Consider the following 15180-nt stretch of genomic DNA (forward strand, 5'->3'; position numbering starts at 1 on the left):
TGCTGCCTAGGCGGCCGCCTAGAGCCCATCCGATTTTTCCAACCGATTTGCAAGAAAACGCCTTGACTCACCACCGCCTGGCGCCTAGGCCCTTTTTTAGAACATTGGTTTTTCGAGTATAGCTCCTCGTTTTCAATGTTGCCTATTTTCTCAATAATAGGTTCAAATTCGTCTTTGACGAGAATCGAACAAAAGACCATTGCCAAAGAGTGTAGATACCTCGCACACAATTATTACCGAAAAACTAATTTCGCCTAATTTTGTTTTATTATAAATAAATATTTGTTTAGTTTATAGATAATTACAGTGTCTAATCAGCGTACCTTTAAGAATTTTGGTAGACCGTGAGGTCAAAGTCGAGGTCAAGCTAGTTTAATATGGTAAAGTATTAAGAAAAGAGCTTATATAGTATTTGGTACCCATGTGTAGCAACTAGGAAATTTGTACTCGGTAACACTCTGGAAGAGCCATTAACAATGAAAATCAACACCAAACTGAATAAAAAATTTCTTCGGTGGGTAATTAATGCGTATACTGTTGAAAATATTTGTGGGTTAATGAATGCCCACACAATAATGTTGAAATTATTGGTGGATTAATGAATTTCCACACATTAATGACTAATGTAGACTTGGGAAATGAATGAGGATTGTATTTTCAAAAAGTGTGTGCTGTAAATTTCAAGGTGTAATTATTACGTTTGTTTGAAGTTGCTCTATAAATAGAGCGCTCCGTGTGCTATCAAAATATACTAAGAAGAAGAAAAGATCAATAACATCAGTATCTATCCCTCCCTCTTTTATTTGTCATCCCCTTGTGTTATAGTTACAGTGTGATATTTTACACCTGCTTTGCTCCTGTCACTAGTAAAGTTTATTTCTTTAACTTTTGCCTATTTATAACATATACACGTATATGTATATATAATTTGTGTACCTATTCATATGTATATGAATTAATATATATTTATATGCCGAAATATATGCACCTATATATACATTTGTGTACCTATACATATGCACTTATGTATATGTTTCCTATATATATTTAGTGTATTATTTATTGCGTCTGCACAATAGTTTATTTGTTTGATTTTGTGCTTGTTTCTCCAAATTTTTATGTACTTTTATTTCTCATTAACCAAATGTTTTTAAAAAAATCTTCCATTTTAAATTGCTAAATTTGATTTTTTTAGAAATTAGTTCCTACTTTTAAGGCTTAATTGATGATTAAATTAGGAATTTTAGAAAAAAAAATTCAAAAATAATAAAAGTGGTCAGGGGTATTTAACATGACGTTATAATGAATTTTAAATTTTGGACTGGAATTAGATTTATAAAAACATTCAAATTATAATAAAAATTAATCTTATTTAGGCCTTTAAGTCTAAATGCCCCATTTAAAAATATAGCACTCTGGAAATTGGCTTTTCCTAGAAGGAACAACTGAGCTTAAAATTGTTAGAAGCAAATCTTAATTGTTTGATATTTGTTTAGTTTCTAAACAATTTTCAATTTCTGATTAGCGCACCTTCAACAACTTTGGTGGACCTTGAGGTCAAAGTCGAGGTCGAGCTAGTCTAACATGGTAGAGTAGTAAGAAAAGAGCTCATGTAGTATTTGAAACCGACAAACATGTGTGGCAACAGGGAAATTTGTACTCGGTAACAACACACAGTGTAGCACAGCAGAAGCTGTAACCCCTTTGACGTCGTATGCAGACTGCAAGGTGGTGGAAGCAGCACCATTACCTAATGTTTTTTCTTGGTCTCTGTTTGGTGCTTTTCGTCTCACGTCAACTTTCACGAGGGTTGTTTTTATGTGACAATTTCAGTCTCTTATTTTCTTTGCATGTAAACACAATTTGTGTCGTGCGGCATTGAACTTGATAGAGCTGGGAAAGTAGGATGGAAATTATTGGGTTGTTTGCTACTGTAGCAGATTTGTGTGGCTTGAAACATGTCGATTATTGACTAATGTGTGCTTTTCTAATTTAAGACGGAACGTAACAGAAACTCCCTCACGACAATGCAAGGCCTCGCCTAAAATATCAATTTTTTTAACAAAGAAAGTTGTTAACTGTGAAATCCGTTAGGTTTCATTTTGGTTTCATTCCTTTCAAAGTTTTATTTGGTGTGAAGTCCAAAATATCCGAACTTAAGACATTTCACTAGTAAGTATGGAGAAATAACAGTAGATCGTAATACTAAATGATATCCTAATGGTTAATAAATCAAAATTAAAGAAATTGAAACTCACTAGCACTAACTGAGCCCAAGCCTAATTACCATAATTTGAACAATACATCAACGTATGCACATCCCAGTTACTTTTAATGTTAGTTTTGATCATTTTTAAAATTTATTTCATGTCAAACATTGAAAATGTTTGGATCCGATTTTACATTATAAATTCATGTATTTTAGACCGTTGAATAGACGGATGGGAGATATCGCTTCAATTAAAAGATGTGTCCATCCCACATTTTTTACATTATTTCTAGACGTGTGGTGTGAGGCATTAAGGGAAATAACATCAAATGATAGTTTGATTGAAAGCCCAAGGAGCCGTGTGACATCAAGATGTATGTGCCAATATGAAGATGGTATTATCAAGAGTAAGGGTATGACTATTATATGTGTCATGATAATATCAAAGGGGTGAGGGTAGTTATCCCAAGACATATCAAATCATGATCATCAAGGAGACCCATGGCAACGAAAAAGAATCTCTCAAAGAGGATCCGGTCCGGATCTCTTCCATCAAAGGTCCAGGATCAAGTGATTCGGGCCATTGACCTACAAGGTTGCTAACCACTAACCTACAAGGTTGTTTTTGAGATTTTGAGATCCCTATTCAAAATTTATAAAAGGGCTGCTCCTTAAGATAGTTTTCCCAAAAAAGTAGGACAATGTATTGATGCTAGAAAATAATGACTTAAATCAAAACAAACTTTGTGACTCACTTATCGTAAGTTTACAAATGTCATTAAATAATAAGTAAAAAGAGCAGCGAACATAACCTTCACTAAATAATTAAAAAAACCGTTCAAACTTAAACAACCAAACAAGAAAGAAAAAAACTTCGAGAGTAACTTTAAAGTTTCACTTTTTTTTAGTACAACAATATATTTACACTAAGGGGAGGGGGAAGTTTGGCTAAACCACACAATGAGCGATCTAATTTGGTATCGAATTTGCCATCTACAAGATTGGAACCTAAGACCTCTCACTTACAAGTGGAGAAGAATACTACCAGACCGTAGTACACTTAAATATATAGCATTATTATATAATAAAATTGAAAGAAAAAAAAAGTTATTTTTAGGGTGTTGTTATTGACACTCTAAATATCTCATTGTGCACTCTAATTTTTTATATTTAGAAATAAAAAAAATTTACACTTATAAGGAGTGCACAATGAGATTTTAAATGACAAATTTTCGGGAGCCCCTTCAAACTTGGGGTCTTGTGTGATTGCACCTTTCACTTTCCTTCAAAGCCGCCTTTGCTAACCTTTCATAAGCAACATCTCCGTCTAAGGTAAGGGAAGGGTTGGACTCGTCAAGGTTTACAACCGATAGATGACAAAGACAAATTCCACCGGTGAGTTTTTCAATGCCCCTACCAACATGGGCGGAGCTATGAAGAGACCAGAATGGTCCTGGGCCTACCCTGAATTTATTTTTATTTTTTTCACACAAAAAAACTAGAGTTATTCCTTTGATTTTCAAAGATTTTTCACAAAATTAGGGCTCCAACTAGAATATTTTCCTTATTTCTTTCATGGGGTTCAATTTGATGTTGTGACTCCCATGCAATTAACCAACGTCACTGTGAGTTTTGTGGGACTTAGGTGATCAGAAGAGGTAGAGAGAGAAAGTAGGCGAGATAACTAGTTTTTAGTTTTATATTTGCTTTATTCTCCTCCTCCTTCCTTCCTCCGCTCCCCACTTACAAGGACTTTAAATTGTATCTAAGTCATGATACTGGGCATGGGTGTTGAGTTGAGGAAAATGATGACAAGAAAGACGTCACACCAAACCAAAATAACGGTGGTCGTAGCTTAGGACACGACGGACCTTTATTTTTCTTATGGTAGGAGAGCATTTTAGGGTGAGATTTTTAGACCTCTCCTGAGCTAAAATTCTGGCTCCGCCATTGCCTACCGAAGAGTACTCTCATTTGTTTCAACGGAAATTTTCGAGCCCTCACCGGAGGTCTTTTATTTATTTATTTCATTATCTTGATTGGTGTAATTTGAGGATAAGAACTTAGACAAGTTTATGTTCCTTTCAATTGCTTTGAATATAGAAGTCAATATTTCACCATCCGCAACTTCCAATATTTAGGCCACGGTAAAAATAAGGTTAACAGATGGTCAAGGTGCTTATCAGACAGCATTACTAAGACCATTTCTAATCATGCGCTCTATTTTCAGCTAATTTTAGCTAAAAATAACTGGTTTAAGAGCTTCCTAAAAATTTCTACTCCATTCATACTTTCTAGTTTGAGGAGTAATAAATGTCTTAATTCATTTTTAATTTAAAGTTGATACTTTTAAAACGTTTTGTTTGCAAATAAAATAATAAAAGTAAATATTTAAATAGCATTAATCATCAGTAATTAATGGTATGAACCTTAGAGCATCTCCATGGATTAAATTCAAACATCAAATCTAAATTTGATAGCTTATGTGACAATTTGACATCTTTATTTATTTTAATTTCCAACCGATATGTTTCTTTATTATTATTTCAGTCTTGATGTACTAAAAATTGGGTGAAAAAAAAAGTTCAAAATTCACTCTAATAATAGAAATGTTATGTGAGCCCTAGTATAAAACCAAGCAAATGGAAGAAATTGACGCCTTCTCTCATGGCTGCCAATTTTGACAACATGCACCAAAGGGTCAATCCATGTAGGATTAAACAGCTTCGGTTGGAGCTCTTTCATGCATTTATTTTTTTCTTCTGATTTGTTACTGCCACCTAGAATTAGACATCTCATTTGGAGCTGCTGTTAGGAACTCTTTTCTCGCTCTCTATATTTAGAAACTTCTAGGAGAATCCCTATCTTAGGAGGTAGATAGAGAGTGTGATTGGAGATGGAATTTTTTAAAATCCTCCTTAAATTTTAACTACAAGCTCATTGGAGAAAGTATAAGCCAATTTGAAATTCCGGGTAAAAAGGCGGGATGGGAAGAGAGTGATGTTGCTAGATGTTCTTTTATATATATTTTTTTTATCAAACGATATTATCTACATTAAGGGGAGTGGGTGGGCTTAGCTTCCTAATGGGCTAGCAATAATATGGTTCAAACTCGCTTTTCGCGAGAATTGAACCTAAGACTTCTCACTTATAGGTGAAGATGAATTTCATTAGATCGTAGTACTAAGTGGCAGATCTTTTATATCAAAGTTCATAAATTTTTATTAAAAATCCAAGTTCTTCGTAGAATAGATCTTAGAAGTGTTTCTTAAACACGTAAATAACGTTTGTCTCGCATGCTATGTGCTTCTTCAGAGAGCACTCCTATGACCCAAAAATGCTTTCAAGTTTTTTTGTCAAATATAATCCGAAATGCTTTTGGTTATCAAAAATAATTTTAACCCTTTTAATAGCAGTACAAACATACCCTAGAAAAACTTTTGAAATTAACTTCTTTTTTTGTCATTAAAAATAGTCACAATACTTGTAAGAGAACAAACACTTTTAAGTGTTTTGGTAATTGTCCTACTTTATAGTTGATTACTCTTCCATCACATCACAGAAAAAGAATTTTTTTTTTTAAAAGAGAATTTTAACAAAAAACTTCCGGTACTATTTACTTTAACGAAAAATCACATTTTTACACTAAAAAGTCAATTTTGGTACTATACGTTTTATCTTTTATTCTGTCCTTATCGTTAAAATCCAAAGTTTTCAAACATTTTTCATTAATTTCTCTTTTTTTAAAAGCATAATAATATCTAAGGCCTTAAGTCCCATCCAATTGGTGAATAGCATCCACAGTGTATCTAGCTTAATCATCATGGTTAATACAAGGTTGGGCTGATGTCCAAATGGTTTTAGTGGCCTATTGAAGTAGGAGCTAGGTTTGGAGTAGGCCCAAATCTATATATACTAAAACCGGTGGGAGAATCACTGTAGCCTTTGCTGTCAAACGGAGAGCAGAATGGTGATGCATGGATCTTCACCGCTTCTTCCCCTCTAATGATTCTTTCACCTCTTCGTTTTTCCTCCATTCCGAGAGAGCTCGAGTTGGCCCGGCCCATACCGGAAGCATCACAGCGCCTCAGCTCAAGGTCCTTCTTCTTCGTCTTCATTCTTTTGGCCCTAAACTTCCCAAAACCTCCAATTTTTGTTTTGTTATATGTAAACAGGGTTTCTGTACAAGTTTCAAATTGAGTGCTTATTTGAAATGGGGTATTTGGATATGAATTTTTTTTTTGCTTTTGGGGGTGTATTCAATTGGAATTTTGAGGGATTTTAATTCTTTTAATGAATTTAGGGATATTCAATCAGGATTTTAAGTGATTGTCTGAAATTCAAAATGTTTTCAATTATAATTTTAAGATAGTTTATTAAAATCCTTAGAAATCTAGATGTATCTAATTAGGATTTTAAAGAAGTTTATAACGTTCTAGGTGTATTCAATTAGAAATTGATTTTAAAGAATTTGATAAAGTTGAAGAATTAGGGAATTGGAGAGATTTCATAATGTATTTTAAGCATCCACAAATCTCACATATGAGTTCGAATGAATTGAATTAAAATTTTATATGGAATCTCTACAAATTAATTAAAATCCATAAAAATTCATGGATTTATAAAAGTCCATAAAAATTCATGAATTTATAAATCCATTAAAGTCTCTCAAATTCTCAATTGAATACACCCTTCCTTATGCTTCTTCTCTTCCCCTATACTTCCCAAAATCCTATTTTTTTTGTTTTGTTATATGTATTTTTTTATGGGATTTCTCATAATTTCAAATTTCAATGTAGTTTTGTGTGAAAATTTTATTGCTTTTTTATGATGTCGTCTTGGTTGATTGACATTTGCTTATTTGAAATGGGTATGTTGGATGTCAAAATTTTATTGTTTTTTTCTTCTTCTTCCTCAAATCCCCAAGTGCTTATTTGAAGTTTTATCTTGAATCTGAACAGGTTTTTGTCAATTGTTATCTTCAAAGGTTGTGACAGTTTGTGCTGGCCTAGCAGAAATCACAAAAACAAAATTGTGAATTTTAAGGAATAAAGTTTGTAGAAGGTTGCTGATCGACCTTTGTTGCCACCAAAATAATGTATGTAAAAAGTTGCTGATCAAAAAGAATTTAAAAGTGCTGATTAGTGTATGTGTGCAAATATAATTGTAAACAGGAATACGAATCCATGATTGAACCTCTAATTTGGTTGTACATGTGTACATAACTTTTTACATATTTATACACTTTAAAAATCCGCAGCAACGCATAGATACTTATACCAATTCTATTTCTAATTGATATTGGTTGGTTAATACATAAGTTTTTTTAATACTTTTCCAAATTTACCTTCAATCATGAGTCATGACATACTTCAAAGACTATTCAACTAACTGTCGACATGAGAAATGCTTTGTGAACTTTCTTGAAGGTGAGACTTTTTATAGATTATTTATCCCTCATGCTTTTGGTACAGTATTTTATAATATTCACATGAAAATTAACGTTAAACTGTGAGGCGACAAAGAATTTATGAATTGAAGAGTTCTATTTTTGAGAAAATTCTCTAAAGCATTTCTCGAGTGGAATATATGGTTGGCCGCACCAAAAAGCTGACTGGGGTGGTGAGACTTTTCAATATTTGCAAGCGAGTTAAGAAGGTTGTAAGTTTGGATCACCCATTTCTTCAAACCAATAAATAGAACACTTTTAATCTAACAAGAAAACAATATTTGCAAGGTCTCACTATGCCGGATGCCCCCATAAAAAAGAAAATAGTGTCTTCAAAGATGAAAAGAAAAGAAAGAAACAATCAAACTGAATTAATAATCGAGGCGTTTTGACATAAATGTCTCATTCTTTAATGTCATAGAATAAACATCTCTTCTATAAGAAAATTTAATTAACATTTTCCCTACAATTGCGGCGATCAATTTCATTTCATTTTATTTTAGGGAATTGTTATTAGAAGTTAAATCCTACCACCTAGACCGTTATTAAAATAAATTTCTAATAGAATAAGTGAATTACTAGACAGTACTACTAAACTCTAGTATTAAGACTATTACTAGACCGTAGTACTAAGTGGCTGGATTTACTTAAATTAATTATTACTTTTATTGGAGAAGTCATTAAAAGAGTAGGAATTCAAGGGATTGGGGAAATTAAATTTCCTAGATTGTAGGCAATTCATGTAATTTTAAAAAAAAAATGCTCGTGTGGGAATTGGTCAAAGCACATAAAAAAAAAAAACAAATAGAATATTCAACAGCCTGAAAACAACCCACAACCCCTATAACAATTGCCAGAAAAGAAAAAGAAAATTTAGCTCATCCATATATACACTTTGAGGGTTTACGTGGCCTTCAAGCTGTAACATATACAAGATATAACAACCACGACATTGGATAATTAGGTCATTTCATTGTCTATTTGGAGGTGCAGTTTTGTTGCAACAGTGGATGTTTTGAACTAGTTCAGATGTTTCTTCTGTTTTGGCGGTTTGAGTTGTGGAGTTTATTCGAAACGCTTCTGATCAGCGCATTCTCTCCTTAGAATCCATCGCTGGAGACAGTTTTGTTTGCTGGGAAAGTTTCCGGTGGCGTAGGTGTCAATTGCCATTAATGCATGTCGGTTCTCTGAGTTTTTGGGAGGTTTTAGAAGATGGGATTTGTGAGCAGTTTAGTGGGAATTCTTGGTTTTGGAATTGGAATTCCTCTTGGACTCTTGGTGGGGTTTTTTCTTTTTGTTTATTCAAATCCCAAAGAAGTTGAGGTAAATCCATTTCCTTATTGTTCTTTGTTTGATCATTCATGTGTTGATAATTGCAATTGACTTTTAGCTGGTTTCCAGTCAGATTTTGATTTTTCCAGATTGGCAATGCAAATTGTATATTCTTGATCATGCTTCTATTTACCATGGGAAAGTTTAAATGGAAAGCAAAGATGTTTAATCGTTTCTTTTTATACAAGCAATATCAGGGGAGGTGCAATCATACTTAGGAACTCGAATGCCGGGGTGAATGCTTGTAACCAACAGAGATGCAAGCCCCTTGTAGATGTCTAATTGTTTTTTTCTTTATTTCACCAGCTTAGTCTTAATTTAGAATGTTGTGAAGCTCTCATCCTGGGTTTATTTTCATTCAGTTTTTCAATTTATATTATCATCTGATGTGAGAATGTAATGGAATTAATGGTTCTTTTTGAAAGTTGAGAAACAAGCAGCTAAACTCATGTCAAAGACTATGCAAAAGATGGGAGCATAATTTCGTAATGTGGATGTTTACACTCGGATTCTTATGTTTGTTTAGGGGAATTATAATAACTTAAACTTTTTAACTTTTCATTCTAAATATGAGTATGATTGTTTCACTAGCAATTATTAAGTTCTTAAACATCGATTTCTCAGTAAACTACTTCAAAGAATCCAATCAAATTAAATTCAAATGTGTAATAGTAAATTAAAGTACGACTAAGATCATAAACCGAAGAAAGTTAAATTATGCCAACCATGTCTGCATTTGCTTATAGTAACTTGACATACTATGCAGGATCCAGTTTGCAGGCCACTTCATGATTTAGATGAATTGGCCTTGCAAGATCTTCTTCCTGAAATTCCACTGTGGGTGAAGAACCCTAATTATCATAGAGTTAGTATCCCCTTCCAATCTCCTCCGTATCAAACTTCTAGGATCGTTTCTCTTGCTTCTATGCTATATCTTTATTCATTATGTATTGGTTATGTGCACAACTTTGCAGGTAGACTGGTTGAATAAATTTATTGCAGACTTATGGCCTTACCTTGAGAAGGTGATATTCTAATCTTTGGTCATTTTGAATCCCTTTTGATTGTTGTTTTAATGTTGTAATTTTGATATATGATTTTAACATTATTGATAGGAAATTGCGGGAATAATAAGAAGCGTGGCTCAACCTATATTTGATGAGTACATTGGAAAGTTTCAGATTGAATCAATTGAGTTTGAGAGAATAGATATGGGAACTCTTCCTCCTATTCTTAACGGTGAGTTTGGTCGCAGCAATTTCTAATTCGGTTTACTGCATAATTGGTGTGCACAAATAGTTTTCAGTTTTATAGATCAGTAGTTTCTGTTATCTTCCAAAGTCCTGCATATATTTTCAGTCTTGAAGAACCTCCGTTGAACAATAACTTCAAATCCAGAAATAGTTATGCATACTCGCTGTAAAAATCATCGTAATTTTTTGAAGGAGGGATGAATATTCAGTCAGTCTATGTCAGACCTGTTGATTACTTAAGTCTCAGTATTTGGCTACATAACTTAATGCTCCCAACGAGGAAGAAAGAAAGACACAATATATAATATCCAAATTTTAAGAAAGTTTGAGCAAAGCTTATGACCAAGAAAACATATTGAAGCATAAATGTATACATCACAGAGGAAAAGTACAGTTCTAGTAGCAAACAAACATCATTTGCTTGTCCATCTGGTGTTATAATTTATTTTTATTGATAACGTTTCAGGTCTAGAGGTCTTTGAGACGAACGAGAAGGAATTAATCATGGAACCATCGATAAAATGGGCTGGAAATCCCAACATAATTTTGGTGTTAAAAGTTCTGTCTTTACGAATTACAATTCAGGTAAGAAGAACCTAAGGAAACATTTTTTGACAGAGGAACAAGACTTTTGTAATTTGTTTTCTTGATGTGGATGAATTTGTTCAGAAACTTGACCAAAATTCATTTCAGTTAGTAGATTTACAAGTGTATTTAGTGCCAAGGATAGCTTTCAAACCGCTTGTGCCTTCCTTTCCATGTTTTGCAAACATTGTGGTGTCTTTGATGGAGAAGGTGAGCAGAGGACACCAGTTAACGCATATTTCTTTTCGTGCCTTAAAAAGATTGGATAAATAAGATCTGTTTTGTAAGCTAAATTTATCTTAACTATCTGCAGCCTCATATAGATTTTGGAATGAATATATTGGGAGCCGATATCATGTCTATACCCGGCCTCTATCGTTTTGTTCAGGTGCTGCACTGGTAATACTTTCGTGTTGAAGTTGGGATTTTATCTAATTGTCTGACATTTAAATGTTTGGTTGGATTTGAATCAACTATGACATAATTTCCTGCAGGAGACTATTAAAATGCAAGTTGCAAGCCTCTACCTCTGGCCTAGGACACTTGAAATACCTATCCTTGACGTTTCAACGTAAGTTAATTTGAGATGATACAGCTTTCTGCTTTGGTCACTTTGTCTGCATTTTATGATTTTTTTCATTTAGACAGTGTGGCTGTAAAGAAGCCGGTGGGAATACTACGCGTGAATGTTGTTCATGCGGTTAAACTCTTGAAGAAGGATATCTTAGGATCATCCGATCCTTATGTCAAGCTCAGCCTGACTGGAGATGGGCTACCAGCAAAGAAAACAACTATCAAGAAGAAAAACCTGAACCCTGAGTGGAACGAGAAGTTCAAGCTTCTTGTGAAGGATCCTAAGACCCAACTTCTTCGGTTACAAGTCTTTGACTGGGACAAGGTTTCCTCTCTTACCTACTTTACTTTTTTCAAAATATAGGATTACCGGAAGCAAAAAAATCTCCTAGTTATATTTTAGACGTATGGTTGTCTATGATCATTCAATTTTGCTCTTTCTGCAGGTTGGTGGGCATGATAGGATAGGAATGCAGTTAGTTCCTCTCAAACAACTTACACCCCATGAGACGAAAGAATTTAAACTTGATTTGCTCAAGGACACGAGTATTAACAATAGTCCAAACAAGAAGCAAAGAGGGCAGCTTGTGGTGGAGCTAGCTTTTGTGCCTTTCAAAGAAGACAAAAGCAGATTTAGTGGACCTATTGATGCAGCACATAGGAGAAATGAAAGCGGAATTGATATGTCAATGTCATCACATGGGGGAACCCTAGGCGGAGCAGGTTTACTATCGGTTATTATTCAAGGAGCCGAAAATGTGGAAGGGAAGTACCACAACAATCCTTATGCCATCCTCCTATTTAGAGGAGAACAGAAGAAAACACATGTAAGTTTTGGTTTTAGTCTCCGGTTAGCTGCAATGTAACAGTCTCTCTGGTAACAGTATGATACAATTTGGTTTCTTCAGATGCTTCGAAAAACTCGTGATCCACGCTGGAACGAGGAATTCCCTTTCATGCTAGATGAGCCGCCTTTGAATGAGAAAGTTCATATTGAGGTTGTGAGCAAGAGGACCGGCATTAGTTTCCGAATGAAGGTGTGAAATAGTTCAACCCTCATACTTTCGTTTACACAACTAGTACTAGTAAAGAAGTAATCTCTGCTCATAGTTGACAACATTTTAACTTATGATTTTCTTTCGATTGTTATCATTAGGAATCGTTGGGACATGTAGAAATCAATCTAAGAGACGTTGTGCACAACGGCCGGATCAACCACAAATACCACTTAATCAATTCAAAAAATGGAGTGATACATGTTGAGATTAGCTGGAAGATGATTTGAGGAATGGAAAATGCAACGCTACAGTAATCCTGAGTGAAAGCGCAAGTCGAACTCTTCGATCATCTATGACTTACTACTTTGCAGGATGGCCATTGGAAATTTCATGGGTGAGGTAAAAGTTCAAGTCCTGCACAATACCAGGGAGCCTAAACTTTTATGGTGATTTATCCAACGAACTCCTTATCTTTGGATGCAAAGCTCAGAAATAGAGAGGGTAAGGTGGATTTGCTTGCTCGGGCTGGTTTGGTATTGCTGTGCTTTGAAAAAAAGCTGCTGTGAGAATAAGCGGCTGTCCTGTGAGAATAAGCGGCTGTGAAATAAAGCCAGTAGAGCGTTTGGTAAACTTTTTTGTGAAAGTGCTTTTGGAAAAAAAAGCAGGATGATAGTGTGTCTTTTCATTAAAGGAGCATTGTAGCTCCATGTGCTTTGAAAAAACTGGCTTTTTTTCAAAGCAGCAAATAGCAGCTTCAGCTTTTCCTTTGATTTTCAGCTTATTCTTACAGTAGCTTCCAAAATAAGCCCTTTTTTTTCAGTTTACCAAACACAAAAATGACCCTCAGCTTTTTTTCATAGTGGCTTTTTTTAAAATCACCTCAATCCCAAACCGGGCCTAAAGCTGAAGCTGTGAATTTAGAACAGTGTTAATATACAAAAATGTATGCGAATTCAAAAACAAAAACAAAAATCCTGCTGTTTTCAGAAATAATGTAACAATTTTGGTTTTTTTTTTTTTTTTTTTTGTACAGGAAAATATTTTTATTAATTGTTAATGTACAAATATATATGTATTTCACCGGTAAACGAGGCTATTATTTTTTGGTTGTATAGGTTGCATCTGCAGATCTGAGTTACAGCAAACAAAGACATTGGAAAAGCCGGTGTGAACACATTTTTGTATCTAGGGATCTAGCAATTCTAATATTTATTTAATATAGAAAACTGTGTTAAGTGCGTTAATCATCTTTGACTCGGGTACTGATGAGAAATTGTTTTAATGTGTTGGAAATACGATATAGTACATTAAATGTAATGTAATACACTTGATATATCGGACCGTGTTCTCATCACACTTAAAAATCTCTCTGGTACTTAGTGCATTATAATTTATAATAAGAGAAACTTATTCATCAAAGCCATTATTTAAGAAAAAAGGATGACGAAGAAGCTTTAAAAAAAAAAAAGAAGAAAACCAGATGTTAGGTTTCCCCCTGATATAATAGTTAATAGAATAGTACGGTCTTCCAAACTTTGACCCTTTTCTTCCTCCTACGTATTAAAATTCTTGATTTTTAAATTAGTTAATATTCTTGATCATATTTAGTGAGCATTGGCAAACCAATCTCCAAGTGCCAAGTTAGCTTCTTGGTTATAGAGGTGATTTAAGAATGAGGATTTCGAGCACAGAATTTAACATATTTGAAGTATTATTCGATAATAACATGGTTGAGTTGTAATATAACTGTTTGAATAAGTACTTACGTCAACGTTATTGTTTCAGATGTAAAACAACCGTAACACCAATAAAAAAGAACCTACAAGAGGTTGGTTTGTCCAAAAGAATTTCTAATTAAAATTTCACAAAAACACATGAATTATGAAATCAAAATTACATATATATTTTGTTTTCCTTGGCAGTTTCCTAGGTATGTATTTAAAACTAAAAGATTCCTTCAGTTTGTACTCACAGACATATTCTATTAATTTTTCTTAAAGTTTAATGTTTTGCCAACCCATCAAGCAACATTGTAAACAGAACATGTTAAAACGATTATGTAATATTCTTTTTTTTGTTGGAAAATAATCAAAATGTATGTAATATTCCAAAACCTGTAATATTCGAGCACTTGCAAAGGATCTCCAACTATTAAGCTTTGTGTTTTATTATTAAGTTTTTTTAGTCAAAATGATTATTGGTATAACTCCTCACTTTGGTTCATGAGAATTAAAATCTATAGAGGTATGCTGAGTTGTTTACCATTAATCATTTTGGTTATTTGATGAAAAATCTCTATTAAAAATGAACCAAATTTTACAAAAATACCCTCAACTTTTTAAAATCATTTTGGCCCATCGTTTATTAAATTGAGGGTGTTTTTATCATTTTGATCCCTATTTAACACATATTTTTCATGAAAGAACAAAAATAATTGACAGTGGACAAACTCAACGACCACATCTATTGATTTACAATCTCAGAGACCAAAGTAATGAGTTATACCACTCTCATAAACCATTATTTAGCTGAAAACCGAATGGAAATCCTTGTCCTACCTTTTCTTTGTTGGTTTTTCAAGTTTAGTTGTACTTAATCCATAGCGTTTCAAGTAAAGCAAATGATCATATGGTCCCAAAACAATTGTATTTAGTGGTTTTTATATCCTAAATAAATACATACATATTATATCATTTTTATGACGATATATTTATCTATTTTCCTTTGAAGTCTGAAAAATATCCTTTTAAGTTATTCAGGAAATAATATACACCTTCCTAT

The 15180-nt window shown here is 33.6% G+C and overlaps 1 protein-coding gene across 5 annotated transcripts; it reads left to right on the forward strand.

Annotated features, from left to right (window-relative positions):
* The first annotated feature begins 8525 nt into the window (after nt 1–8525).
* Nucleotides 8526–13763, forward strand: LOC126619768 (synaptotagmin-3-like). Of its 5 annotated transcripts, none has more exons than XR_007622157.1 (13): nt 8526–8981; nt 9757–9855; nt 9965–10015; nt 10106–10229; nt 10710–10828; nt 10937–11038; nt 11142–11216; nt 11323–11399; nt 11477–11726; nt 11848–12228; nt 12310–12438; nt 12558–12900; nt 13515–13763. XR_007622157.1 is itself a non-coding variant. In XM_050288242.1 (12 exons), the coding sequence occupies exons 1-12, from the start codon at nt 8871–8873 to the stop codon at nt 12684–12686; spliced, it is 1647 nt and encodes a 548-aa protein (XP_050144199.1). In that variant the 5' UTR covers nt 8526–8870; the 3' UTR covers nt 12687–12915. The 5 variants fall into 5 exon arrangements, 1 of the variants encoding a protein (XP_050144199.1); XR_007622179.1 differs by having other exon boundaries at nt 8842–8981; nt 9179–9855; XM_050288242.1 differs by lacking the exon at nt 13515–13763 and having other exon boundaries at nt 12558–12915.
* The last annotated feature ends 1417 nt before the right edge of the window (nt 13764–15180 follow it).

The sequence above is a fragment of the Malus sylvestris genome, chromosome 1, assembly GCF_916048215.2.
Source record: "Malus sylvestris chromosome 1, drMalSylv7.2, whole genome shotgun sequence".
NCBI lineage: Eukaryota > Viridiplantae > Streptophyta > Magnoliopsida > Rosales > Rosaceae > Malus > Malus sylvestris.

Bases quoted from the DNA above. Each gene is read 5' to 3' on its own strand.
- LOC126619768 (XM_050288242.1), top strand. From the start codon at position 8,871: ATGGGATTTGTGAGCAGTTTAGTGGGAATTCTTGGTTTTGGAATTGGA. The intron at 10,016-10,105 runs GTGATATTCTAA...CATTATTGATAG, and splicing joins TATGGCCTTACCTTGAGAAG to GAAATTGCGGGAATAATAAG. The intron at 12,229-12,309 runs GTAAGTTTTGGT...TGGTTTCTTCAG, and splicing joins GAGAACAGAAGAAAACACAT to ATGCTTCGAAAAACTCGTGA.